The following is a 26,497-nucleotide window of genomic DNA, read 5'->3' as shown; positions in this document are numbered from 1 at the left end:
ATACTAATTGAGTGTATGTAAACTTCTGACCCACTGGGAATGTGATGAAATAAATAAAAGCTGAAATAAATCATTCTCTCTACTATTATTCTGACATTTCACATTCTTAAAATAAAGTGGTGATCCTAACTGACCTAAGACAGGGAATTTTTACTAGGATTAAATGTCAGGAATTGTTAAAAACTGAGGTTAAATGTATTTGGCTAAGGTGTATGTAAACTTCCGACTTCAACTGTACCTCCACCTACCTGTACATACACACAGGATAATTTGAAACACAGGCAATGATTGATAAGAAAAAATATAAGGTGACAGGTAATTGGCGGGGGGAGTCAAAGGGACAAAAAGAATGAAGGGGTTTCTACTCAGTGTTCTTCAGAAGAAGGTGTGTTGATGGGTCTGAACACGCCTCTCTGAGTCAGCAGAGAGAGGGGTAGAAAGAGAGGGAGAGTGTGATAGGGGGTTGGAGGAAAGACAGGTAGAGAAAGAGAGAGAGTTAGGACAGGTAGAGAGAGAGAGAGAGAGACAGTGAAAGTTATGTAGAGAGGTAGGACAGAGTGAGAGAGTGGGAATTGGCAGGCACTCTGTCCTCGATACTAGGGATGGGTGTGGTGTGATTTAGGTTTTGTGGTTTTTGGGTGAGTTTTAGGTGTGTCTGTGCTTCAACATAACCTCCCAGGGCTCACTCATCTCAGCTCACCTGATGAGGCAGGATGTGACAGGTGGGGTGTAGATAATAGTGGTTGTCCCTCTATCGTGAGACTGGGGCGTAACCCCTAAGGCGTGGTCTGCTGGAAGTCTGATGAACGACCGGTTTTATCACACTACCATGGGAACAACTTCGAGAGATTTAAATCAAAGAGTGTCACTATAAAAATGCTAATCACACAGTTTTTCTCATCAACGCACACACACTAGGAGACTCATTAGATGCCCATTACAAGCCCTCATGTCTCATTCTGTCTGACATTTAGAGATGAGTGATGTGATGTGTGACCTGAGGGCCTACTCCTCCAACACCACACCTGATTTAGCCCAAGTATACACACGCTACAATCACACACACACACACACACACACACACACACACACACACACACACACACACACACACACACACACACACACACACACACACACACACACACACACACACACACACACACACACACACACCTAACACACACACACACACACACACACACACACACACACACACACACACACACACACACACATATTGTCATTCAAGTGGGATGTTTATGGTTATTCTTATTTGTTCTGTCCTGTCTCTCTGATTCTTACAGCCATTCTCGTAGAGATGTCTCCATGTACAACTGGATCAGATGTCTGTGTTTACTGTATAGAAATGCACCTTGTAAAATGTACATACTGTATAACATACCTGAGCTACGCACACATGCAAACATCTACATGTCTGCTATGCATCCTCATAAAAGTGCCAAAGAAACATTTAAGCCAATGGAAGATTTTATTTCTATTAAAGACAAGAACATTGATGTGTTGCAATATATTCCAACATACACTGATCTGTTTGCTTGTTTTCTATCGTGGTAGAATGAAGACCAGCCGTGGAATGTTGGTTTGGCAGAATGTGTGTGTCAGCATGTGTGTGGGTGTCAGTGTGTGTGTGTGTGTGTGTGTGTGTGTGTGTGTGTGTGTGTGTTCATATGTGTGCACACAGGCAGGGACGTGTTTCAGAAAACTGAAATGTGCCAACAGGCACATAGCATAGTGATTATAAGGGTGGGACTATATTGGTCTTTTATCTGAGAAAAACTCCAACTCCGAGTGTATTACTTTCATGAATCAATCCACCCATACTGCTGCTATTCAAAGTTTAAACATGTTGGGGGGTTGAAGGGAGGGATGGGGGTGATAGAGAAGGGGTGGTTTGTAGGTTTGTCATGCTGTGTTTCCATGACAACAAGCATAGGTGTACTAACCCTGGTCTCTGGCTTGGTGCTATTGGCCTAGCTCACACACAGAGGAGCAACATTCTGCACTTACATGTTTGAGCTAACAGAAGATACACAGTCTTTCAATAAATCAATCATGCACACACACGCACACAAACACACACTGTACCCTGACAGTCAATCATCATGAACACACACAGACTCAAAAAAGCACGTATGCATGCTCACGCTCACGCACACACACACACACACACACACACACACACACACACACACACACACACACACACACACACACACACACACACACACACAGACAGAAAGAGCTGTGAGATTCCTCAGAGCCTGTTGAAATCGTAGGGTAGAGTTGTTCTGGTTAATACTGTATATATACCAAATAAAAAAATAAAACCTAATCCCCCTTATTTATTTTGTATTTTCTTTATAATTTCCCCCTCTACCCTACCATCCCTACCCTGATTGGGGGTAAACTAACGGACAACAGTACTTCTACTGCTATTTACAGCTATTTCCGCTCACAGCTATGGTACCTGTGGTTAAATAATTATACATATATTCCAAATTTCTTAAAGTGCTGGATTTTCACCCACAGCGGCCAATCCACCATTCATTCTGATCTTAACGCCAACCCTCCGATGTCCAAGGCTGTTCAGTCTGTACAGCATGCAAGATAGGCTATACCATACGGTAAACAATGCATTACAGTAACATTATCTTCAGAGCTGGCAACATTTGAGAGCAAGACACATTACTGTAAACCTTTTAGAAGAGCTCATGCCTAGTGCTGAAGATTGAATGTCTTCTTATTATCTTGATATTATCTTTAAAGATGCTGTAAGGTGATAAGATGGAAATGGTTATAATAACTCATTATACAATGTGCTGAGCAGGGCTGGCTCCAGGCATAAGCAGACGCTTAGGGCCCCCAAAAGGCTGGAGCCGGCCATGGTGTTGAGTGACACCAGTACGCTTCACTGGCAGGTTGTCTGTGCCAGTGACAGTATGCAATCAAAATTGTTTTTCCTGTGGACACGCCCACTTGGATGAGGGATAGGGTTTGCATATTGTTAGTGTGTAAAAATGTGTTGCAGTGAAAATTATTTGTTAAACTATTGCAATGAATACTGTAATGAATGCTATTGCAATTAATGATTTAATGAATGCTTTTGCAATGAATGCTGTGATGAATATCTAATAAGAGATGAACAGCACTTTTTAAGATGTTTATTGGCTTAGCCAGGGGGCCTTTGCTGTTCAGACTCTTGCTCCATTCGGTCCGTCAATAGTGATCTGGGGAAAAGGAACAGTAAACATTTCAGTGTTAAGACTTCTTAAACTTGACTGACACACTGAGACACAGAGATAATAATAATCAGGCTGGTCACTAGAAACACAATAATAGCGTACCCTCCCACAGAGCACACACGCACGCACACACACACACACACACACACACACACACACACACACACACACACACACACACACCTTCTTCCCTAGGCTAGAAAGAGGAGGGGGTGGGGACATGGAAAGAAAAAAAGAAAACATTAAAATCGTTTGCGAGGCAAACAGGTTGATGGTAGGTGTGGTCTGTCTTGTTTGACCAAAACCGATTATCTTCCGTGTTGTAGATCCAGTCTGCGCTCGATAGCGATGCTCCTACGCAGAAAGGTGCGACCGGAGAGAATTAAAGCGCCACCACCAACCGCTTCGCTTTGCAGCATCTCCGCTCATAGCTACCGCGCACTGCAGCCAGGATTTTAAAGTCTTCGTCCCATATTTCTTTCCACCGGAGTTTCAAAACTTTTTGCATTGGAAGATGAGTCTACACACGTCCCAGAGAAACCGCAAATCCGGTTCTAGGCCAGACCTGAGCGAAGTGCACGGTGGTAATGGATACGGACAGGAGTACATGGACGGCGGAGGATACAATACATACAGCTACTCAAAGACTTCCAAGGGAGGTGGTGGAGGAGTACAGGGGTAAGACGGTTTTTATTTATTCTAAAGGCCATTCATTGTGCTGTATTACACAACTGTAGCTCTCACTTGCCCGAATACTGTTTTTAGTAGGCTATATTTCTGCAGAGAGAAAATGCGTTGTCCAAAGTGTGGCTATCTCCAGTTGAAATCATCAAACACATTTTTGATTTCCATCTAGTTCATGAATAACTTGATATCAAGATATTGGAATTCTTGAGGGAAATGTATAGTTGTCTGTCTATTGACTAGGACGAATATTTGTATTACCACAAAGCCTAGTACACAGTTATTTTTTCTGTGTGCAGACCCAGTTCATAATGTATTACCCTGCATTGAGAGGTATTCGTTTTGAAGAACGATGCTCTGGCCTGACTGCTAAAAACATGACACGAAATGCAAATTAAACGTTTTATTACAGCCTACATTAGTTAACATGTCACGATATGCATATTATGAGCACTGAGAACGTATTTGCATGCATCCAAATAGATATGTGGAGTTTTTTACACTATAGAGATCACTACTGACTGTTGCCTGGCTACCCAAACTCCTTGCTCTGGCCAAATGCTACGCCACGCCCACGGACATTAGTTGATGTATGTAGTAAACATAGAACTGAAACCTGTCTCTGTGCCTCTCTGTGGGGAAGCTGCAGGGAGACTTAAACTTTAATTATAACTCACATAGCAAACTGTGAGGCTCTAACACACTTCTACTCCATTCCTGAGACCTGTGTAGGAATCTTAAACATTCTATAGAGTCTATATTAGTATAGAGGTCATAGTTGATGATTACAGTATGAATACCTGTAGAAAGACTATTCATATGACAACAAACAAAGACCAACAGATCCTCTGGGAGCACGTAAAGCCATGTGAAGTTTCAGTAGCTCTTTAGCAGTTGCATTCTCTTTATATGTGCAGTTTTTAGTCTCTCTGCCACTCTGTGTTGTTGGTTAAGTGGCAAAGGAAAACCATGTCACTACGCTTGAAAACCACTTCCCGGGAAAAGCATGTCACTACTCTTGAAAACCACTTCCCGGGAAAAGCATGTCACTACTCTTGAAAACCACTTCCCGGGAAAAGCATGTCACTACTCTTGAAAACCACTTCCCGGGAAAAGCATGTCACTACTCTTGAAAACCACTTCCCAGGAAAAGCATGTCACTACTCTTGAAAACCACTTCCCAGGGAAAGCATGTCACTACTCTTGAAAACCACTTCCCGGGAAAAGCATGTCACTACTCTTGAAAACCACTTCCCGGAAAAGCATGTCTCTACTCTTGAAAACCACTTCCCAGGAAAAGCATGTCACTCTTGACTCATGTTTCCCCTTTGCCCATCCCTGCACATAGTCCATTCAATTAGGGCACATCGGAAGCATCCTTAGATAACTAAATTCTTGCTAGTTGCTGCACTAAGACCACAATTCATTGCAGGAAACCACCGGGATCATTGACGTACATAATTGATCAATGTTAAACATTTATTTAACGAGGAAGTCACATTGAGGTCAGAAGAAGGGCCAGTTGTTGACAGTGATGAGGATGATGATTACAATGATGACAATGTTTTATAGTGATGATTTTTATAGGAGGCTAATGATGATAATGGTGACGATGTCTTCCATGTCTCCTACAGCCAGTCCACCCCCAGTGCCCTCCAACAGAAGGCATACATCCTGCAGGGCCAATGTCAGGAATACCTGAGGAAGGCAGAACACTGCCTACAGGCCGTAAGTCACTACCTACCATAGAGATATAATAAGTGTTATATTCTATGAGTCACTTCATGTCCTGTCTGCTTTGAGATACTGACTTTAGTCATGTTTTAGTCTAAATACAGTTAGTCTGCATGTAATCAGACAGTCTGACTAAGATATGTACTATACCTGACTGTGGTATGAAAGCTGAGATAGTACTACACTAATCCTACAACCAATCACCCTTGACTTGCTTTAGTGGAGTTCTTGTAAGTACAAGTAGGCCTATGCATGTTATCATCAGAGGAACATGAATGAGGTTTCTTATCTTGGGTAGACATTCACACATGACGAATCCTCACACCTGGCATGTGAAATATGCTCTGTCAGGTGCAACTCCACCCTTTCACTTCATGTTCTCAAATGAGCTTAAAACGCATTAGATATTTAAGTCTGTCAAGCCAGGTCTTATCAGAATCATGTCTTTGTTTAATAAATCATATCCAGTGAGATTATATGGCTCATCTGTCCCTGTTATGTTTGACATGTTCATGCAGGTATGGCTGACTCAACGCGTGCGTGTGTGCGTGCACGCACATGAGTGCGTGTGTTTTTGTTTCAAGCTGCATGGAATGAAAGTAGTGTGTTTTTGGATTATGCATGGTCTGAAAGAAGGCATTGTCTCAGCTTCTGTCTGGTACACAGTCTGCAGTAAACCCAGCGACTATCTTTAAACACACACCCAGGGAATGTTTTAATTTGGCCATGACCTGTCACAGAATGTACTCGTTAACCATTATAGTACACTACTACAATCTAATATGAGTAATAGAAGCTGTCTGGACAAAGGTGATTATGATTGAAACATTATGGTCCTGTCATTAACTGGGTTTTGAACTGAAGGACTCACCTGACTGAACATAGTCTACTGTATTCTCGTTTGAGAAACCTAGAACAGCAAGTCGAAGCTAGACTGAACATAATATACAAATCCATAATGTGCATCTCTTCCTGACATTTCCCTGTTGATCCTACAGGGCGGCGATGCTGGGCGTGCCACAGCCGAGGCAGAACGCTTCATGGCCATGGCCAGAGAGACCATAGAGCAGCTGAAGGGATGTGCTCGGGACCTGAGCCACATGGGCCAATCCAACGACAACGTGGTCCGAAGGTCAGTAGTCTCACGGTACCAAACCTCAACACCATATTCTTGTTTGAAACCTAGAAAGGCTGGAGTCAAGGTGAAGAGGTCAAATATACAGAGAGATGACCACTACTACAACTTTTTATTTGTACAGGTTATTCTCATTGGGGCCGATTTAGACTTAGGAAATCTATTTCTTTTTTACACGTTTTGATGTAAGTACTTCTCAGTATTTGATATTTAGACATACCTTATCCAGGTGTGCAACAAGCTCTTTGGAAGTGGCTTCCTTATGCACACTGAATCAATGTAATTCAACCGCCAAAGACGCTCCCACTTGCTGGCCAACAGATTTTGGAATGGAGTTTTCATTCAATAGGGTTTTCAGTACATTTATCTAAAGCAATCCCTTTAAATACAGTGTACCTTTAATTTGAATTCTCGGCAGACTTACGTTCCCAGCAAGATGCCGCTCAAAACAGAAGGGGGAACTAACTAAGAGTCACTGACCACAACCAAAAAGAAACAGGTGGGGTTTTAGCAGGGGTTCTGAAAGACACTCATGGGGGTGTCCACTAAAAGTTGACTAGCAACAACTGCTGTGGCCTAAAAGACACCCACCATGAGTGGCGCAGTGGTCTAAGGCACTGCATCGCAGTGCTAACTGTGCCACTAGAGATCCTGGTTCGAATCCAGGCTCTGTCGCAGCCGGCCGCGACCGGGAGACTCATGGGCGGCGCACAATTGGCCCAGCGTCGTCCAGGGTAGGGGAGGGAATGGCCGGCAGGGATGTAGCTCAGTTGATAGAGCATCTTGCAAAAGCAAGATGCCGCTCAAAACAGAAGGGGGAACTAACTAAGAGTCACTGACCACAACCAAAAAGAAACAGGTGGGGTTTTAGCAGGGGTTCTGAAAGACACTCATGGGGGTGTCCACTGAAAGTTGACTAGCAACAACTGCTGTGGCCTAAAAGACACCCACCATGAGTGGCGCAGTGGTCTAAGGCACTGCATCGCAGTGCTAACTGTGCCACTAGAGATCCTGGTTCGAATCCAGGCTCTGTCGCAGCCGGCCGCGACCGGGAGACTCATGGGCGGCGCACAATTAGCCCAGCGTCGTCCAGGGTAGGGGAGGGAATGGCCGTTTAAACTGCCACGTTTTGTCTGCATTCCATATTGATTCAAATAGGCTACATGTCCCAAATTATTTCACAACTTGTAATTAAATATGATCCACTATTGCTAGCGACCCTCAGCAACAACCACATGGACGTGACAGCATTTACAGAGGAAACAAATAAAAGTAGGCTAAATCAAACAATGTGGCCTAATGGAATGATATGGAATGATACGGAATGTAGGGACTGAAGGGAACTAACCCTAAATAAAGTTATAAGGTCATACAATTTAAATTCTGCTTAACGGCACAGCATGTCATACTTCACTGTGGGAGATAAATACCTGTTATGTTGAGATGCTTTTCAGTTTGCAGCCTTATGACTGATTTCACATTTGTCTCCAGCGATCATAAGATAAAATAGATCTAAAACAATAGGCATTTATATTTACAATCCCCTTATCCAAATGGATTACTCATGTACCTAGCTCTTATCAATACAGTGAGGTCCAAAAGTATTGGGACAGTGACCAATATTTATTTGGGGGGATCAATGTTGTTGTTCCTCCAGTAGAACACCAGATCTTTTGAAATGACACAACAACTTTGAGGTTAAAGTGCAGACTGTCAACTTTAATTTGAGGGTATGTTCATCCATATCGGGTGAACCGTTTAGAAACTACATCACTTTGTACATAGCCCCCCATTTTAGGGGACCAAAAGTATTGGGACAAATTCACTTACGTGTATTGAGGTAGTAAAAAGTTAAGTATTTGGTCCCAATTCATAGCACGCAATGACTACATCAAGCTTGTGACTCTACAAATTTGTTGGATGCATTTGCTGTTTGTTTTGCTGATGGTGCCAACAGATCTGGCAGCTCTGCTTCTAGCTCCTAAGCAATTTTGCAGTATTTTGTTTTTTTGTGTGTTATTTCTTACATTATTAGTCCAGGATTTTTTTTGTGTTATTACATACAGCCGGAAATAACTTTTGGATATCAGAGCGGCGGTAACTCCCCAGCATTACGACCTGGAATACGACTTTCCCGAAATGGATCCTTTGTTCGTACCCCCCAGGCAATTTAACTTATTCCAGAGGCTGCTCCAAAAACGTTGGCAGAGAAGAGGTATTCGGAGTGGACTTCTAGTCTGACTCAGGAGGCGTGCACACCATCCACCACTTCCGAGTATATTACTCGCGAATGTTCAGTCTCTGGATAATAAAGTAGATGAGCTCGGGGCGAGGATCTCCTTCCAGAGAGACATCAGGGATTGTAACATACTCTGTTTCACGGAAACATGGCTCTCTCGAGACATACTGTCCCCGTCCATACAGCCAGATGGGTTCTCAGTACATCGCGCAGACAGGAATAAAGAACTCTCCAGGAAGAAGAAAGGCGGGGGTGTATGTTTCATGATTAACTACTCATGGTGTTATTGTGATAACATACAGAAACTGAAGTCCTTTTGTTCATCCGACCTAGAATACCTCACAATCAAATGTTGACCGTATTACCTCCCAAGAGAATTATCTTCGGTTATAGTCACAGCCGTGTATATTCCCCCTCAAGCCGATACCACAACGGCACTCAAAGAACTACACTGGACTTTATGCAAACTGGAAACCACATATCCTGAGGCCGCCTTTATTGTAGCTGGGGATTTTAACAAAGCAAATTTGAAGTTCTACCAACACATTGACTGTAGTACTTGCTCTGGGAAAACATTGGACCACTGCTACTCATCTTTTTGAAATGCCTACAAGGCTCTCCCCCGCCCTCCCTTCGGCAAATCTGATCACGACTCCGTTTTGCTCCTCTTCCTATAGGCAGAAACTCAAACAGGAAGTACCCGTGCTAAGGTCTATTCAACGCTGGTCTGACCAATCGGAATCCATGCTTCAAGATTGTTTTTATCACGCGGACTTGGATGGTGTTCCGGGTAGTCTCTGAGAATAACATCGACAAATACACAGATATGGTGACTAAGTTCATCAGGAAGTGTATAGGAGATTCTATACCCACTGTGACTATTAAAACCTACCCAAACCAGAAACCGTGGATAGATGGCAGCATTCGCGCAAAAACGGAAAAGTGCGAACTACCGCATTTAACCATGGCAAGGTGACTGGGAATATGGCCGAATAGAAACAGTGTAGTTATTCCCTCCGTAAGGCAATCAAATAGGCAAAACTTCAGTACAGAGACAAAGTGGAGTCGCAATTCAACGGCTCAGACACGAGACGGATGTGGCAGGGTCTACAGACAATCACAGACTACAAAGGGAAAACCAGCCACGTCGCGGACACCGACGTCTTGCTTCCGGACAAGCTAAACACCTTCTTCGCCCGCTTTGAGGATAACACAGTGCCACCGACCCGGCCCACTACCAAGGACTGTGGGCTTTCCTTCTCCGTGGCCGACGTGAGTAAGACATTTAAGCGTGTTAACCATCGCAAGGCTGCCGGCCCAGACGGCATCCCTAGCCGCGTCCTCAGAGCATGCGCAGACCAGCTGGCTGGAGTGTTTACGGACATATTAAATCTCTCCCTATCCCAGTCTGCTGTCCCCACTTGCTTCAAGATGTCCACCATTGTTCCTGTACCCAAGAAAGCAAAGGTAACAGAACTAAATGACTATCGCCCCGTAGCACTCACTTCTGTCATCATGAAGTGCTTTGAGAGGCTAGTTAAGGATCATATCACCTCTACCTTATCTGACACCCTAGACCCACTTCAATTTGCTTACCGCCCCAATAGATCCACAAACGATGCAATCGCCATCGCACTGCACACTACCCTATCCCAACTGGACAAGAGGAATACCTATGTAAGAATGCTGTTAATTGACTATAGCTCAGCATTCAACACCATAGTACGCTCAAAGCTCACGTTTAAGCTCGGGGCCCTGGGTCTGAACCCCACCCTGTGCAACTGGGTCCTGGACTTTCTGACAGGCCGCCCCCAGGTGGTGAAGGTAGGAAACAACACCTCCACTTCGCTGATCCTCAACACAGGTGCCCCACAAGGGTGCGTACTCAGCCCCCTCCTATAGTCCCTGTTCACCCATGACTGCGTGGCCAAGCACGCCTCCAACTCAATCATCAAGTTTGTAGACGACACAACAGTAGTAGGCCTGATTACCAACAATGACGAGACAGCCTACAGGGAGGAGTTGAGGGCCATGGGGGAGGGGTGCCACTAGTCACTTTAATAATGTTTACATACTGCTTTACTCATATGTATATACTGTATTCTATTCTACTGTATTTTAGTCAATGCCACTCCGACATTGCTCGATCTAATATTTATTTATTTATTAATTCCATTCTTTTACTTTTATATTTGTGTGTATTGTTGTGAATTGTTAGATACTACTGCACTGTTGGAACTAGGAACACAAGCATTTCGCTACACCCACAATAACATCTGCTAAATATGTGTATGTGACCAATAACATTTGATTTGATTTGTGTTTCAGATGATTTATAGAAATGAATGGTAAATAATGTATTGTGTCATTTTGGAGTCACTTTTATTTTCTAAACACTTCTACATTAATGTGGATGCTACCATGGTTACGGATAATCCTGAATGAATCGTGAATAATGATGAGTGAGAAAGTTACAGACGCACAAATATCATACCCCAAGACATGCTAACCTCTCACCATTATAATAACAGGGGAGGTTAAAATTTTTGGTGGGGTATGATATTTGTGCGTCTATAACCTTCTCACTCATCATTATCAGCACTCCTACTTTGAGAATCTTTGTGGAAACGGGCCCAGTTCTGTATTAATATATTAGAAATCCCTTACCTTCTTTCACTTTCCCTTCGTCATCCAAATTGTTAGGGTTATGTATAGCGTTGTTGTGTTTAACTCTCTCTCTCTCTCTCCCCCGTCTCTTTCCCCCTCCCTCCATAGTGTTGAGCTGTTTAGGGACCAGTTAAAGGGAGTCCACATGGCCATTTATGGGACCATGCAGAGGCGGAGCCGGGGGAGCAGGGGGAGTGGTACATGGGAGGAAGCTGGGAGGAGCTTCAACGAGGCCATTGCCTGGATTGGACAGCAGAAGGTACAGAAAACCACACCCTACCCAGAGATAAAGGACAGATGTGTAATGCAGTGTAGGATGGCATATGCTATAGAATTGCATAATATTATTGTTGCCAGCTGTACATCTTCTAAAGATATCATGATAACTGCATGTAGTTGTGAGTCAAAAGTGGTGCTGACAACTTCTTGCAAAACATTCCCAGTGTAGTCAGACAGTGATATTTAGAATATTTAGGTCATCATTGTGAGACACTTGACCCTTTGACACTTTTAGGAATTTCTCCCTCCCACACACAACATTTTGATCCAGAAGGGCAGGGGTGTGTAGGAGAGGCCAGTGTAGATAACACACTGACACTCAAATCAAATTTAGTTCTGAATACACAGGAAATCACACACTGCACGCATACACAAATGCACGCACACACATGCACACACACAGTAATTATCTTAAAATAACCATAGCCCTTCTCTGATAATTCCCACTCAGACATACTGTACTGTTATCACAACCTCCGGTGACGTACGTTATCCCTGCCTGCTGAACTATTGCACACCTTCCTCTGCCAGCTCTCGCAACACTCCAAGATGACTGGAGAATGAACAGAGAGGATAGAGCAGGTGGTGGAGAAGGTTATGACTGCAGCTTTGCCACTTATGTATTTACAGAAAATATCCAGATGTCATGCTAGAGGTTACGCATTAAGAAATGTATGTCAATTGTTGTGCCAAGTTGAAAGCATTCTTCGTATTTGCACATGCAGGAATGAGAGGTTTTTTAAGTTGTAAAGAATGTCTGCCACTGTCAGATAAATCTCAATTAGTAGGGGTGGAGGAGACCAGAGACAGAGAAGGACAAAAACATTCTCACACACACCAACACTTATATGCAACCACACTCCCCACAAACCGAGGTGAAAGTGAGACTATGTTATTGTGATCTTCAGTGGATCAAACTCCCTGTCTGCTGGGGAACTCCTGACATACTGTATTTCTTCCTTGTTTATTTTTTTTTTGTATTACAGGTTTACAGGGGTAACCATTCAGCACCATACCTCATGTTTCTCTATCACCACCTAGTGGCAATATGCAGCATTGTCTTCACAATAGTCAAATCAAATCAACGTTTCTTTGTCACATACACAGTTTAGCAGGTGTTATAGCATTGCAACGAAATGCTTATGTTACAAATAAACATTGGGTCAAAACGGAGTATTCATGGAGAGGTTGGTTGCTGTTGTGTGTATTCAACATGTCTCGCCTCTGCTTTGGTTGAGATGTGTTAATGTTGTGTGTGAGATGTGGTTGAGAAGGGGTTGATATGTGGTTATAACCATGGTTGTGATGTCTTTGTGTTACAGCGTCTGATAGAGACCTCTCCCTGGGGAGACGACTCTGCAGTCATCGAGCAGCAGCTGATCACCCATACCAAGTTCCACAGCTCCATACAGAGAAGTGCAGAGGTGGACAGGGCCAAGGATGAACTGGTGTGTAGGCTATACACACGCGCACACACGCACACACACACACACACACCTGTCACAAACACAGTTACTTTCACACTCTCTCACACATTCTATTTCTGGGAGTGTGTGTGATTCTGAGTTTGTGTGATTCTAGCTCCGTGTGTGTTTTCTTCCCTACAGATCAAGAAAGGAGACAAGGCCAACCAGCACGCCCTGGATCAGGAATGGGAAACGCTGCAGGTGAGAGAGGGCTCTGGGGAAAACTCTCACACACACCCACCCCTGCATTACTCTATAATATGGTTGTTGTACCATATCTTATCTCTCTGTATGTTTGTGTTGTATTGAACATGTTGGTGTCCATTTGTCTGTCTGTTAGTCATGTCACAACCAGGGGTGTAGTGCTGCCGGAGCACGGAGGATTGGCGCTCCCTCACTAAATGTGAGAATACACGGAGCTGGTAAAACTTTTTGGAAAATTCATTCAGATACATTTAAATAATTACCAATAACATTCCATGAAAAACGATATCATGACAAACCAAATCAATATGTTTAGCAGCCTAGAGGTAGATGGTGGTTTCTTCCCTGTCTTCTCTCTGGCGGTGGCGAGAATGATGCAGAACTATAGGCTACGTGTGTGCACTGCGGAGGCCCGTCAGAGGCTTGACCACTTAGGGAAATCAGAACGTGTCTGCCTTGATGTTCATAAAACTCCATGGACCCCATCTTGCGCAGTGGAACCCAGAATGATATGTGACCACTTGGTTACTGCGACACCGTTCTGCCAAGGACACCCAAAGCCCCCAACAATAGCACTACACCACTGGTCACAATAGATTGATTGATTGTACCTAACTATAGATGTCTTACCATGTTTTCTGTCAGAAAATGTCTCATGGCCGTAACAACCAGCTGAGAGAGCTACAGCAGATCATTGAGGAGATCAGCAGAGAAATCATGTGGGTGAATGAGAGAGAGGAGGAAGAACTGGTGTTCGACTGGGGGGAAAACAACATCGACCTCTACATTCCCAAGAAGCAGGAGAGCTACTCGGTAAGGACTGGGTCAAGGGTTAAAGGTCAAGTGTCACAGTGGGAGGGGGGAAATGCTAATTGATTATTCCCATAGAGGCCATACAGGATGTCTGCGTACCAAATGTCACCCTATTACCTATTTAGTGCAGTACTTTTCACCAGGGCTCTGGTCAATGTAGGGAATAGGGTGCCATTTGGGGTGCAGCCTAGCTGTAATAATTCTTAATTGTTCCTGATCATTCCTGATGATTAGTATTGTTTGTGTCTAGTCCCGTGACTGACACATCTAGTTTATTGTGTATCTGCCTATTATTATGTGTTGTTAATCTGTTTTGCATTCTGTACACTAGAGAACTATAATGCCAATTACCAAACCACAGAGTTGTGCAATGAAACCACAGATCACTCCTCCAGTCCCAATGGGTCCCCAGGGCCTAACACTGTTTCTGTCTCCAGTTCTGCCCTAACTGTGTTGTTGTTCTCTGACAGAAACTGATGAGTACCCTGGAGGAGAAGGAGAAAGACCTGAATAAACTGAAGTTTAAAGTGGACAGCCTTCTGAAGAACCATCACCCTGCCTCTGACAAGATCGAGGTGAGGAGAATATCTATTTGATTATTTATTTGATTATTAGCTGTTACAGTCGCAACAGCTACTCTTGCTGTGGCCCATGATATCTAGCAGTATCTACTGTAGTTATCTACACTGAACAAAATTATAAATGCAACAATTTAAGATTCTACTTAGTTACAGTTCATATAAGGAAATGAGTCATTAGGCCCTAATCTATGGATTTCACATGACTGGGAATACAGATATGCATTTGTTGGTCACAGATACCTGAAAAAAAAAAAGGTAGGGGCGTGGATCAGAAAACCAGTCAGTATCTGGTGTGTCCACCATTTGCCTAATGCAGCGCGACATATCTCCTTCGCATAGAATTTATCAGGCTGTTGATTTTGGCCTGTGGAATGTTGTCCCACTCGTCTTCAATGGCTGTGCGAAGTTGCTGGTTATTGGCGGGAACTGGAACACTCTATTGTACACGTTGATCCAGAGCATCCCAAACATGCTCAATGGGTGACATGTCTGGTGAGTATGCAGGCCAATAACTGGGACATTTTCAGCTTCCAGTAATTGTGTACAGATCCTTGCGAGATGTGGCTGTGCATTATCATGCTGAAACATGAGGTGATGGCGGCGGATGAATGGCACGACAATGGACCTCAGGATCTCGTCACGGTATCTCTGTGCATTCAAATTGCCATCAATAAAATGCAATTGTGTTCGTTGTCCATAGCTTATGTCTGCCCATACCATAACCCCACTGCCACCAAAGGGCACTCTGTTCACAATGTTGACATCAGCCAACTGCTCGCCATCTGCCCGGTACAGTTGAAACCAGGATTAATCCGTGAAGAGCACACTTCTCCAGCGTGTCAGTGGCCATCGAAGGTGAGAATTTGCCCACTGAAGTCGGTTACGGCGCCGAACTGCAGTCAGGTCAAGACCCTCATGAGGACGACGAGCACACCGATGAGCTTCCCTGAGACGGTCTCTGACAGTTTGTGCAGAAATTCTTCGGTTGTGCAAACCCACAGTTTCATCAGCTGTCTGAGTGGCTGGCGTGGTTACTCGTGGTCTGTGATTGGACGTACTGCCAAATTCTCTAAAACGACGTTGGAGGTGGCTTATGGTAGAGAAATGAACATTCAGTTATCTGGCAACAGCTCTGGTGGACATTCCTGCAATCAGCATGCCTATTGCACGCTCCCACAAAACTTGAGACATCTGTGGCATTGTGTTGTGTGACAAAACTTCACATTTTAGAGTGGCCTTTTATGATCATGCTGCTTAATTAGCTTCTTGATATGCCACATCTGTCAGGTGGATGGATTATCTTGGCAAAGGAGAATGCTCAGTAACAGGGATGTAAACAAATTTGTTCACAAAGTTTGAGAGAAAGAAGCTTTTTGTGCATATGGAAAACTTCTGGGATCTTTTATTTCAGCTCATGAAACATGGGACCAACACTTTACATGTTGCATTTATATTTTTGTTCAGTGTTATTCATTGTGATGGTTATCTTGATACGAGTTCTCTCATCTTCCTTTCCATCCACCCCTTTCATTCATCCTTTAACCACTCTATCCTTCTGTTTTTATTTCTTCCAGGCCTACATGGACACTCTGCAGACCCAGTGGAGCTGGCTCCTCCAGATCACCAAGTGTATTCATGTCCACCTGAAGGAGAATGCTGCATACAGCCAGTTCTTCAAGGAGGCCAATGAGACGTACAGCAAGCTGCAGAAGGAGCATGAGAACATCCGTAGGAAGTTCACCAGCGACAGGAACACACCTCTGGAAAACCTGCTGGAACTACTCAAGGGCCTGGAGGTAAGACATGTATATCAGCACCACAGATGTTGTTCAATGCTATATCTCAAACAAACAATTCCCCATATAGTGCACTACTTTTGACTGTAGTCACTCCGGTAAAAAGAAACTGTGCACTACATGGGGAATAGGCAGTAATATGTGAAGAAATCCCAAGTTCAATTTCTCCCCTTGTCCTCTGATATGGATATTAACCTCTGAACCCTAACCTTTGTGTCCAACAGAAGGAGAAGGAGCGGATCATGGAGAATAAGAGGCAGGTGCAGCACCTGGTCAACATGTCCAAGAGCATCGTGAGGCTGAGACCACGTAACCCTGAGGAAGAGAAGAGCAGTAGTCCTGTTATGGTACAGGCCCTGTGTGACTTCAAACAGGACCAGGTCAGACACATGTTTATTTCATTTGATTTATTTCACCTTTATTTTATCAGGGAGTCATACTGAGACCAAGGTCTCTTTTACAGATGAGCCCTGAATTACATAAATTACAGAAAATACACACATCAATATAAATACAAAATGCAAGCAGAAAGAACAACATGGTTAAAAAACAACACATTCATCAGTAATAAGGTCCTCAATCAGCCTTCTGAATTGCCCTAGAGGAACCACAACATCAAATGTAAGAACATTTTGAAGATTGTTCCACAAATAAGGTGCAAGAAAACTAGAAGCTGATTTACCTAACTCAGTAGAGACCAAATACATTTACGGAGTTAACCATCCCTGAGACCGGGTGTGGTAACTCGTATGTCTAAAGTTTAGTGAAGATGTTAGGTACAGTGGGACGTTTTGTAAAAGGGCTTCATAAATGAAAACATAGCAATTTATCAACCTACAGTTGAAGTCGGAAGTTTACATACACCTTAGCCAAATAAATTTAAACTCAGTTTTTCACAATTCCTGACATTTCATCCTAGTAAAAAATCCCTGTCTTAGGTCAGTTAGGATCACCACTTTATTTTAAGAATGTGAAATGTCAGAATAATAGTAGAGAGAATGATTTATTTCAGCTTTTAGTTCTTTCATCACATTCCCAGTGGGTCAGAAGTTTACATACACTCAATTAGTATTTGGTAGCATTGCCTTTAAATTGTTTAACTTGGGTCAAACGTTTCGGGTAGCCTTCCACAAGCTTCCCACAATAAGTTGGGTGAATTTTGGCCCATTCCTCCTGACAGAGCTGGTGTAACTGAGTCAGGTTTGTAGGCCTCCTTGCTCGCACATGCTTTTTCAGTTCTTCCCACACATTTTCTATAGAATTGAGGTCAGGGCTTTGTGATGGCCACTCCAATACCTTGATTTTGTTGTCCTTAAGCCATTTTGCCACAACTTTGGAAGTATGCTTGGGGTCATTGTCCATTTGGAAGACCCATTTGCGACCAAGCTTTAACTTCCTGACTGATGTCTTGAGATGTTGCTTCAATATATCCACATAATATTCCTTCCTCATGATGCCATCTATTTTGTGAAGTGCACCAGTCCCTCCTGCAGCAAAGCACCCCCACAGCATGATGCTGCCACCCCTGTGCTTCACGGTTGGGAGGGTTTTCTTCGTCTTGCAAGTACCCCCTTTTTCCTCCAAACATAACGATGGTCATTATGGCCAAACAGTTCTATTCTTGTTTCATCAGACCAGAGTTAATTTCTCCAAAAAGTACGATCTTTGTCCCCATGTGCAGTTGCAAACCGTAGTCTGGCTTTTTTATGGCAATTTTGGAGCAGTGGCTTCTTCCTTGCTGAGCGGCCTTTCAGGTTATGTCGATATAGCACTCGTTTTACTGTGGATATAGATACTTTTGTACCTGTTTCCTCCAGCATCTTCACAAGGTCCTTTGCTGTTGTTCTGGGATTGATTTGCACTTTTCTCACCAAAGTACGTTCATCTCTCATACCGCGTCTCCTTCCTGAGCGGTATGACGGCTGCGTGGTCCCATGGTATTTATACTTGCGTACTATTGTTTGACTCAAATGATGTCAATTAGCCTATCAGAAGCTTCTAAAGCCATGACATCATTTTCTGGAATTTTCCAAGCTGTTTAAAGGCACAGTCAACTTAGTGTATGTAAACTTCTGACCCACTGGAATTGTGATACAGTGAATTATGAGTTAAATAATCTGTCTGTAAACAATTGTTGGAAAAATTAATTGTGTCATGCACAAAGTAGATGTCCTAACCGACTTGCCAAAACTATAGTTTGTTAACAAGAAATTTGTGGAGTGGTTGAAAAACTATTTTTAATGACTCCAACCTAAGAGTATGTAAACTTCCGACTTCAACTGTATTGTGCTCTACAGAAGGTAATTCTGAAGGGAAACGAGGGCATCCTGAAAGACAACTCCCAACGCAGTAAGTGGCAGGTGACAGGACCAGGAGGACTGGACATGCTGGTGCCTTCTGTCTGTCTGCTGGTGCCACCACCCAACTCCCTGGGCATCAACCTGGCCAACAAGTAAGAACACTCACACACACACACATATATGTACGCACGCACGTATACATGTATGTACGCACGCATGCACACATGCGATGCAAGGACTAAATCACTGTCATTGTTGTGTGGTCCATCAGGAATGAGCAGTACTATGAGGCCATCCTGTCTGTGTGGAACCAGCTCTACATCAACATAAAGAGTCTCATCTCCTGGCAGTACTGTGTCCAGGACATCACACGCATCAACTCACTCACCATCACCATGGTAAGAACCTATCACCACTGTAACCATATCGTTGTCATCACCCTAACCACGTCATCACTGTCACTACAGGCAGTTTCACTAAAAAGGTCCACGACTGACTCAAATGTCAGAGTTTGACTTTATGGTGCAGCTGAGTCCACTATTACTAAGATTACAAATGACCTGACTACAAAAAACTACATTCAAATCATAACAACACAGTGATTCACCAAACCGAGGACACAAAAACAGTGTCTGAATGTTTCTTAATGTGTGTCCTCTCAGCTGTCCCGTATGCGTCCTGAGGAGTACCACAGCATGCTGAAGAGTCTGGAGGCCCACTACTCAGAGTTCACACACTGTTGCCATGGCTCTGAGATGTTCAAGGACGAGGACAAGAGGAGCATCGAGAGCCAGTACACTGGAGCCCAGTCTCACTATGACCAACTGGTGGTCCAGCTACCTGCTTACAGTGAGTAGATATACAGTATCAGGTCCATTACAGTGAGTAGATATACAGTAGATATAGTAGATATACATTAGAGATATAGTAGAGATACAGTAGATATACAGTAAAGATATACAGTAGATATACAGAAAGCATCTCTCTCACTGTAGGGACAGTATGCTCCTCTATTCTCTCTCACTTTAGGGACAGTATGCTCCTCTATTCTCTCTCACTGTATGGACAGTATGCTCCTCTATTCTCTCTCACTGTATGGACAGTATGCTCCTCTATTCTCTCTCACTGTAGGGACAGTATGCTCCTCTATTCTCTCTCACTGTAGGGAAAGTATGCTCCTCTATTCTGCTGTGTCTCTGCACCTACAGTATGTACTCTGAGTGCATGTCAATAATTTAAGTTGTACCTTTACCATACAGCATATGACCTCTAACCTCTCCATCTCTCTCTGTCCCTAGCTGCACAACAGACCGCCAACGAAGGGAGGATCAAGGCAGAGGAGGACGCCAGGATACTGGCGACCAATCAAAAGGAGGCAAAGAAGATAGAGGAGACCAAGATAGTGGAGATTAAGCAACAGGATGTGAAAAAGGAGGTGGTTAAGAAGGTGAAGAAGAAGGTGGTGGTGACGTCACATAGCCTGACGGAGCTGCACACGCTCAGACTGCGCCTGGAGGAAGCGGAGGCGGGGCTTACTCAGCACATCCACATCTGTCTGGGAGAGGACGGAGCGCACGACTGTGGTCTGAGGATCAGCCAACTAGAGGTACACACACACACGGACACACGCACACACCGATACAATATACTGTACAACCTAGGAGTACTACTGTGTATGTAGGGTTAGGTTTGTGCACGTGACTAAATGTGTGTTATCCCCAGTCTGTACAGAGGGATGTGGACTCTATCCGTGAGGAGTACCGGTGTCTGAATGAGCGTGTTCTGAAGGAACTGGAGGACATGACTGACTCTGACAAAGCCACGTTCTTACGCAGCCAACTCAGCCTCATCAACGAGAGACTGGGCAGTCTGGACGGATGCTCCGCCGCCTACCTACAAAGGTAAACATGATGCTGTATGAGTATACACACAGCCTGAAAGGGTTTTCTGCAGAATACCCAGATAAGTATTCCATACACAGACAAACTCATCCATTCACACACTCACCACTCATTGCTCAAATTGAACTAATTTGTTTTGACATATTCTCTCTACATCTCTCTCTCTATCTCTCTCTCTCTCTCTCTCTCCCTCCCCCCTTCTTCTCTTCTCTGTCCTCCCTCCATTTCTCCCTCCCAGGCTGCGGGCTCTAAGGGCCCTCCTGCAGAGTGTGTCCAGGGCTGAGGACATCATTAAGGTCCATGAGGCCAGACTGACAGAGAAGGAGACCACATCCCTGGATCCTGCAGAGGTGGAGGACTACAGGTCCACTCTGAAGGTAACAGTTACTGTATGAAACACAAGCCCCAAAACTTTGGGAATGGCAGTGTCTGTCACAGCAATTATTCAGTCTGTCAGTTAGCTGTGTGTGGTGCTTCTCGGCTAAATGGTCTGTTGTGTGCAAATGCTTTGAAGTCAGTGAGTTTTGTGGTTATTACTGTTCCCGATATGTGCTCTGAAAAGGCCAGTCTCAGATGTTCTGTTGTGTGTGTGTGTGTGTGTGTATTTGTATTTGTATTTATTAGGGATCCCCATTAGCTGCTGCCAAGGCAGTAGCTACTCTTCCTGGGGTCCAAACATATTAAAGCACTTACATTACATATAAAACAAAATATAAAACAGTACATGACATTACTGCTTGCACTTCGTGTGTGTAGAGTATGAGGGCAGAGCTGGAGGGGAAGAGGGACGTCCTGGTTTCCATGGAGACGGAGCTCGGGAAGGCGATCCAGTGGAATGGCCAGGTGGGCGGAGCCTTCCACAGGTGTGACGTGGACCTGTCCAGATACAGTGAACAAGTCACCCAGCTGTCTGACCGCTGGAGACGCCTCCAGAGCCAGATAGACTTCCGGTATACAGACCTCTCTATATCTTATCTATGCACACATTTTTGGTTCCATATCTCACTCAAATACATATATCTCAGTCTCTAGCTGTATCTGTTTTGTTCTCCCTCTGACTTCTTCTGTTTATAGAGTCCTGTTCTCCACCTTTTGATGTGCTTTACCCCCTTCCTTTACTTTTTGATGACTTAAAACATTTACTATAGATGACATTTTTTTACCTGTATATCTTGCTTTTCCTCTATCAGACTGAGGGACCTAGAGGGGTACCAGGGGCGACTCCAGCAGTACACCACCACTAGCTCAGTCCTCAGTGAGTGGATCGGTGCTACGCGTCAGAAACAGGACACCCTGCAGGCCACCAAGATAGACAGCATCACAGCCCTGGACGAACACCTCAACCAGCAGAAGGTCAGTCAAACAAACAAACAAACAAACAAACAAACAAACAAACAGTCTAATTGTTCAGAGCAATATAATCAACATATGGAGGTTTTTATGTGTTTGTCTAGGCTCTGAACTCTGAGATCAAGGTGAAGAGGGAGAGTGTTGAGAGTGTTCTGAGAGACACTGACGCCTGTGTGAACTCCATCAAGGTAAGGGCTTTCACATACGGCCCATGTATTACTATACCAGTCATAGTATAGTAATGAACTACTTTTCCTGCCTTCTATTCCTGTCAATTTAAGATATATTTGTTTTCAGGATTATGAGCTGGAGTTGGCTTCATACAGTGCTGGTCTAGAGACTCTACTGAACATCCGTATGAAGAGGACCATGCCACAGTCTCCTTCTACTCAGCTCACAGAGGAGGTAACAATCATAGCTCCACCCAGTCACTCAGACGACATATACTGTTTACTTATACAGGTACATACAGTACATGTACATCTCTGTTACTAAGTGCCTTCAGTGTCAAGGTGAATCTAGCCTTTTATACATACAAACTCTGTTTTTACCAGGGTTTAGAAACCCAGTAAACAGGTAGACCTGGGTCTTAGTCCGGTGTATTCGGGGCCCAGTATGTTAACAATGTTACCACTGAGTTAATTGTTATGTAACTTTGTGTTACTGAGTAGTGTATGTTTCTGTGATTAACTGTGCTGTATGCCCTCTCGCAGGCTACTCTACTGCAGACCCGTTACATCGAGCTGCTCACTCTGTCTGGCGACTACTATAAATACCTGGGAGAACTACACAAGAACATGGAGGAGCTCAAGGTACTGAGAGGAACAACACTGACCACACCGCTTTAAGAGTCAATCTGTTCAGCTGTTTTTACAACAATGAGCTTTTAGACCTTCTTCATTATAGTTTCAAGTTTATTTTCCATGTTGTAATGAATACATTGCAAATCTTATTCAGCCTTATAACTGGTAAATCTAACTTAAAAAAAAAAGTATTATTATTATATTAAATCAAATATATTAGTTATGTACTCAGGGCTCTAAAGTGTTACCATTTTAGTTGCATATGCTCCTTAATATTTTGCTGTGCAACCTGCATTTAATAATAATGTTGTAATGATTGAAAACGGATCGTTTGTAGCCCAAACAGTTCAAAATAATAATTAATTTACCCAAGTATACCTCCCCTACCCAAAAACATGCCTTGCTAATGAATTGATGTTCAAATTATAATTACATTCTAAAATATGTGAGAATAATGTGGACATGGCCTGACTAAATAGATTAGATGCATGCATAGTGATTCTTCTGTAGCCTTTGTGGCCGACGCAAGGACACATAATAAAACCATGAATAGTGGTAGCATTAATCTCACCTTTTGAATCTCACCATTGCTGTTTTTATCATGAGAAAGTTACCAAAAAACAGGTTAAAAAAATTTATGGAAGGATTTGTATGGAAAGCCAAGTTGAAGCCAACATGAGATGTTATCGTCCTCATAATAACCGCACGTGATTTTACAGCAACAGAGTAGTGCAACACCCTTCTATTGAAGCGGCGGGAAACTAACGAAGCTGGCCACATCTCTCACAAAAACGGATCAAAAATTAAATCACGGATAATTATAAGGGAACAGGAGAACTTATAACTTGGCTACAATAATTACAATAACTTTTCAAGCACCAAATTGAGGAAATGTCTGTTTTTCAAGGTAGGCCTATTCCAGTACTTCAATTTCTGAGCTCCAAATTCATGTTCAGTAGGCTACTTCAAGTCTCTTGTATTGTTTAAAATTGCAGGTCTAACATGGAAAACAAAATGTATTTGTCATGTTATTTCATTACCAGATGAAATTGTGAAGAAGCCCACTAGGCTATGTAATTTGTTGTTATTATATCCAGAATAATTAATAGGAATAGCATTGGGTGTTGTGCAATAGTCTATCCTACACAATTGTGCACAGTAGACTCTGTGTCCAATCCGAGGGACAAAAACATATGAAAACATGAACTCAGTACCTTGATGCTGTCTCTGTTCAATCTAAGGAGACCCTTCTGTAAATCAAACAGACAACAACATATGATCAACATCAATTCGCTAGGGATATTAGATCCAATGTGGATCCAGGCACAACTGTCTTCCCTGGTATAACGAATGAGACACCAACATTAGAACACCCTTTTCCAGCACTTGGGCTGTTGTTGCATTGCCTGCACTATCACAACAGCTGTTCGTCACTTGACTGTAATTCGGAAAATTCCTTCCTGGGTCTGATGATGATGTGTGAAAATATCACAGTGTAACTAATCAGCTGGACACCAAATGCGCATCACAAGTATTATGCATAATTATTGAAGAACCACATTAATGACAGTATTGATTTATGTGTTAAGTATCAAGGTAAGATGACTCTTTCGGTTAGAAGCATTCGATTTTGCAATGGATACATTATTTGGGATTTGTGTGCCCATGAAAACAGTTTTCGCCCTGTAACATAAGGAGACACAAAATGTTACGTAGTTACACTGCATTTCTGAGATCTCTATACAAAAAAATTCAGATAGCTAGATCCAGGATTCTTACGAGATTCAAGTTCAATGTCTAATTTAACTGATTAATGCTTAATATATTACATAACAACTTACACTGCCATAAATGCAAGGACAGAAAAGTAATGTTTGATGTCACATGATTTTGGACACCAACCATGATAAAGGTTTAAATCAACTCGTACATTTTCTTGAATATAGCTATGATCCCCCCATATATCTTAATATAATGACCTGAAAAAAATTGTCATGTTATTATCAATGACTTATCAACAGCTGTAACAAGTTGTCCAGTGTAGGAAATCCTCACTGATACCCTAGTTTATAGAAAGACCAAAGTACCCAAAAAAATACACATTTATTAGATTTGTCCCAGACCTCAAAAGTGGTCTCCTGATGTGGTCTAAGCATTGTTTTGGACTGTTATTTTCAGATGTAAAAAGTGTTATTTAGAGAGTGAAAACCTGAAAAAACTGGAGAAAATCATAAACCTGGAAAAACAAAACCAAGAAATTGGATGGCAGGTAGCCTAGTGGTTAAGAGCATTGGGCCAGTAACCAAAAGGTTGCTGGTTTGAATCCCCAAACGGACTAAGTGAAAACTCTGTCAATGTGCCCTTGAGCAAGGCAATTAACCCTAATTGCTCCTTTATGTCGCTCTGGATAAGAGCGTCTAATAAATGACTAACATTTAAATTTGGGACAAAACAAAATGGAATTAGGCAAAAAAGAACAACGATTTTATAAGGCCCTAACTACAGTGCATTTGGAAAATGTATTCAGACCCCTTTACTTTTTCCACATTTTATTACGTTACAGCCTTATTCTAAAATGGATTAAATAGTTTTTTCCCCCTCCTCAATCTACACACAATACCCCATGATGACAAAACAAAAACAGGTTTTTATTTAGCAAATTTACAGTACCGGTCAAAAGTTTAGACACCTACTCATTCAAGGTTTATTTTTAATTTTTTACTATTTTCTACATTGTAGAATAATAGTGAAGACATCAAAATTATGAAATAACACATATGGAATCATGTAGTTACCAAAGAAGTGTTAAACAAAGCAAAATATCTGTAATATTTTAGGTTCTTCAAAGTAGCCACTCTTTGCCTTGATGACAGCTTTGCACACTCTTGGCATTCTCTCAACCAGCTTCATGAGGAATGCTTTTCCAACAGTCTTGAAGGAGTTCCCACATACTGTATGCTGACCCCTTGTTGGCTGCTTTTCCTTCACTCTGCAGTCCAACTCATCCCAAACCATCTCAATTGGGTTGAGGTCAGGTGACTGTGGAGGCCAGGTCATCTGATGCAGCACTCCATCACTCTCCTTCTTGGTCAAATAGCCTTTACACAGCCTGGAGGTGTGTTGGGTCATTGTCCTGTTGAAAAACAAATGATAGTCCCACTAAGCGCAAACCAGATGGGATGGCGTATTGCTGCAGAATGCTGTGGTAGCCATGCTGGTTAAGTGTGCCTCGAATTCTAAATAAATCACAGACAGTGTCACCAGGAAAGCACCATCACA

At 43.0% G+C, this 26,497-nt stretch overlaps 1 protein-coding gene across 3 annotated transcripts in view; it reads left to right on the top strand.

Annotated features, from left to right (window-relative positions):
* Positions 1 to 3,482: 3,482 nt before the first annotated feature.
* LOC121533877 (desmoplakin) overlaps positions 3,483 to 26,497 on the top strand; it is a 35,513-nt gene continuing 12,498 nt past the window's right edge. For 2 of the 3 annotated variants that reach the window (XM_041840193.2, XM_041840192.2), the window contains exons 1-21: positions 3,486 to 3,944; positions 5,585 to 5,678; positions 6,683 to 6,816; positions 11,834 to 11,984; positions 13,327 to 13,452; positions 13,612 to 13,671; positions 14,320 to 14,487; positions 14,958 to 15,062; positions 16,643 to 16,864; positions 17,089 to 17,244; positions 19,162 to 19,316; positions 19,436 to 19,562; positions 19,827 to 20,013; positions 20,463 to 20,770; positions 20,887 to 21,065; positions 21,304 to 21,442; positions 21,822 to 22,015; positions 22,256 to 22,418; positions 22,520 to 22,603; positions 22,713 to 22,820; positions 23,129 to 23,227. In XM_041840193.2, the coding sequence (XP_041696127.2) occupies positions 3,781 to 3,944; positions 5,585 to 5,678; positions 6,683 to 6,816; positions 11,834 to 11,984; positions 13,327 to 13,452; positions 13,612 to 13,671; positions 14,320 to 14,487; positions 14,958 to 15,062; positions 16,643 to 16,864; positions 17,089 to 17,244; positions 19,162 to 19,316; positions 19,436 to 19,562; positions 19,827 to 20,013; positions 20,463 to 20,770; positions 20,887 to 21,065; positions 21,304 to 21,442; positions 21,822 to 22,015; positions 22,256 to 22,418; positions 22,520 to 22,603; positions 22,713 to 22,820; positions 23,129 to 23,227 (3,123 nt within the window). In that variant the 5' untranslated portion in view covers positions 3,486 to 3,780. Of the gene's footprint in view, positions 3,945 to 5,584; positions 5,679 to 6,682; positions 6,817 to 11,833; positions 11,985 to 13,326; positions 13,453 to 13,611; positions 13,672 to 14,319; positions 14,488 to 14,957; positions 15,063 to 16,642; positions 16,865 to 17,088; positions 17,245 to 19,161; positions 19,317 to 19,435; positions 19,563 to 19,826; positions 20,014 to 20,462; positions 20,771 to 20,886; positions 21,066 to 21,303; positions 21,443 to 21,821; positions 22,016 to 22,255; positions 22,419 to 22,519; positions 22,604 to 22,712; positions 22,821 to 23,128; positions 23,228 to 26,497 lie in introns of all 3 variants that reach the window. The other variant, XM_041840190.2, reaches the window with a different exon arrangement.

This window comes from Coregonus clupeaformis, chromosome 20, assembly GCF_020615455.1.
Source record: "Coregonus clupeaformis isolate EN_2021a chromosome 20, ASM2061545v1, whole genome shotgun sequence".
In the NCBI taxonomy this organism is placed as follows: Eukaryota; Metazoa; Chordata; class Actinopteri; order Salmoniformes; family Salmonidae; genus Coregonus; species Coregonus clupeaformis.
The sequence above is the reverse complement of the archived record's forward strand: the minus strand, read 5'-3'. Positions and strand labels throughout refer to the sequence as shown.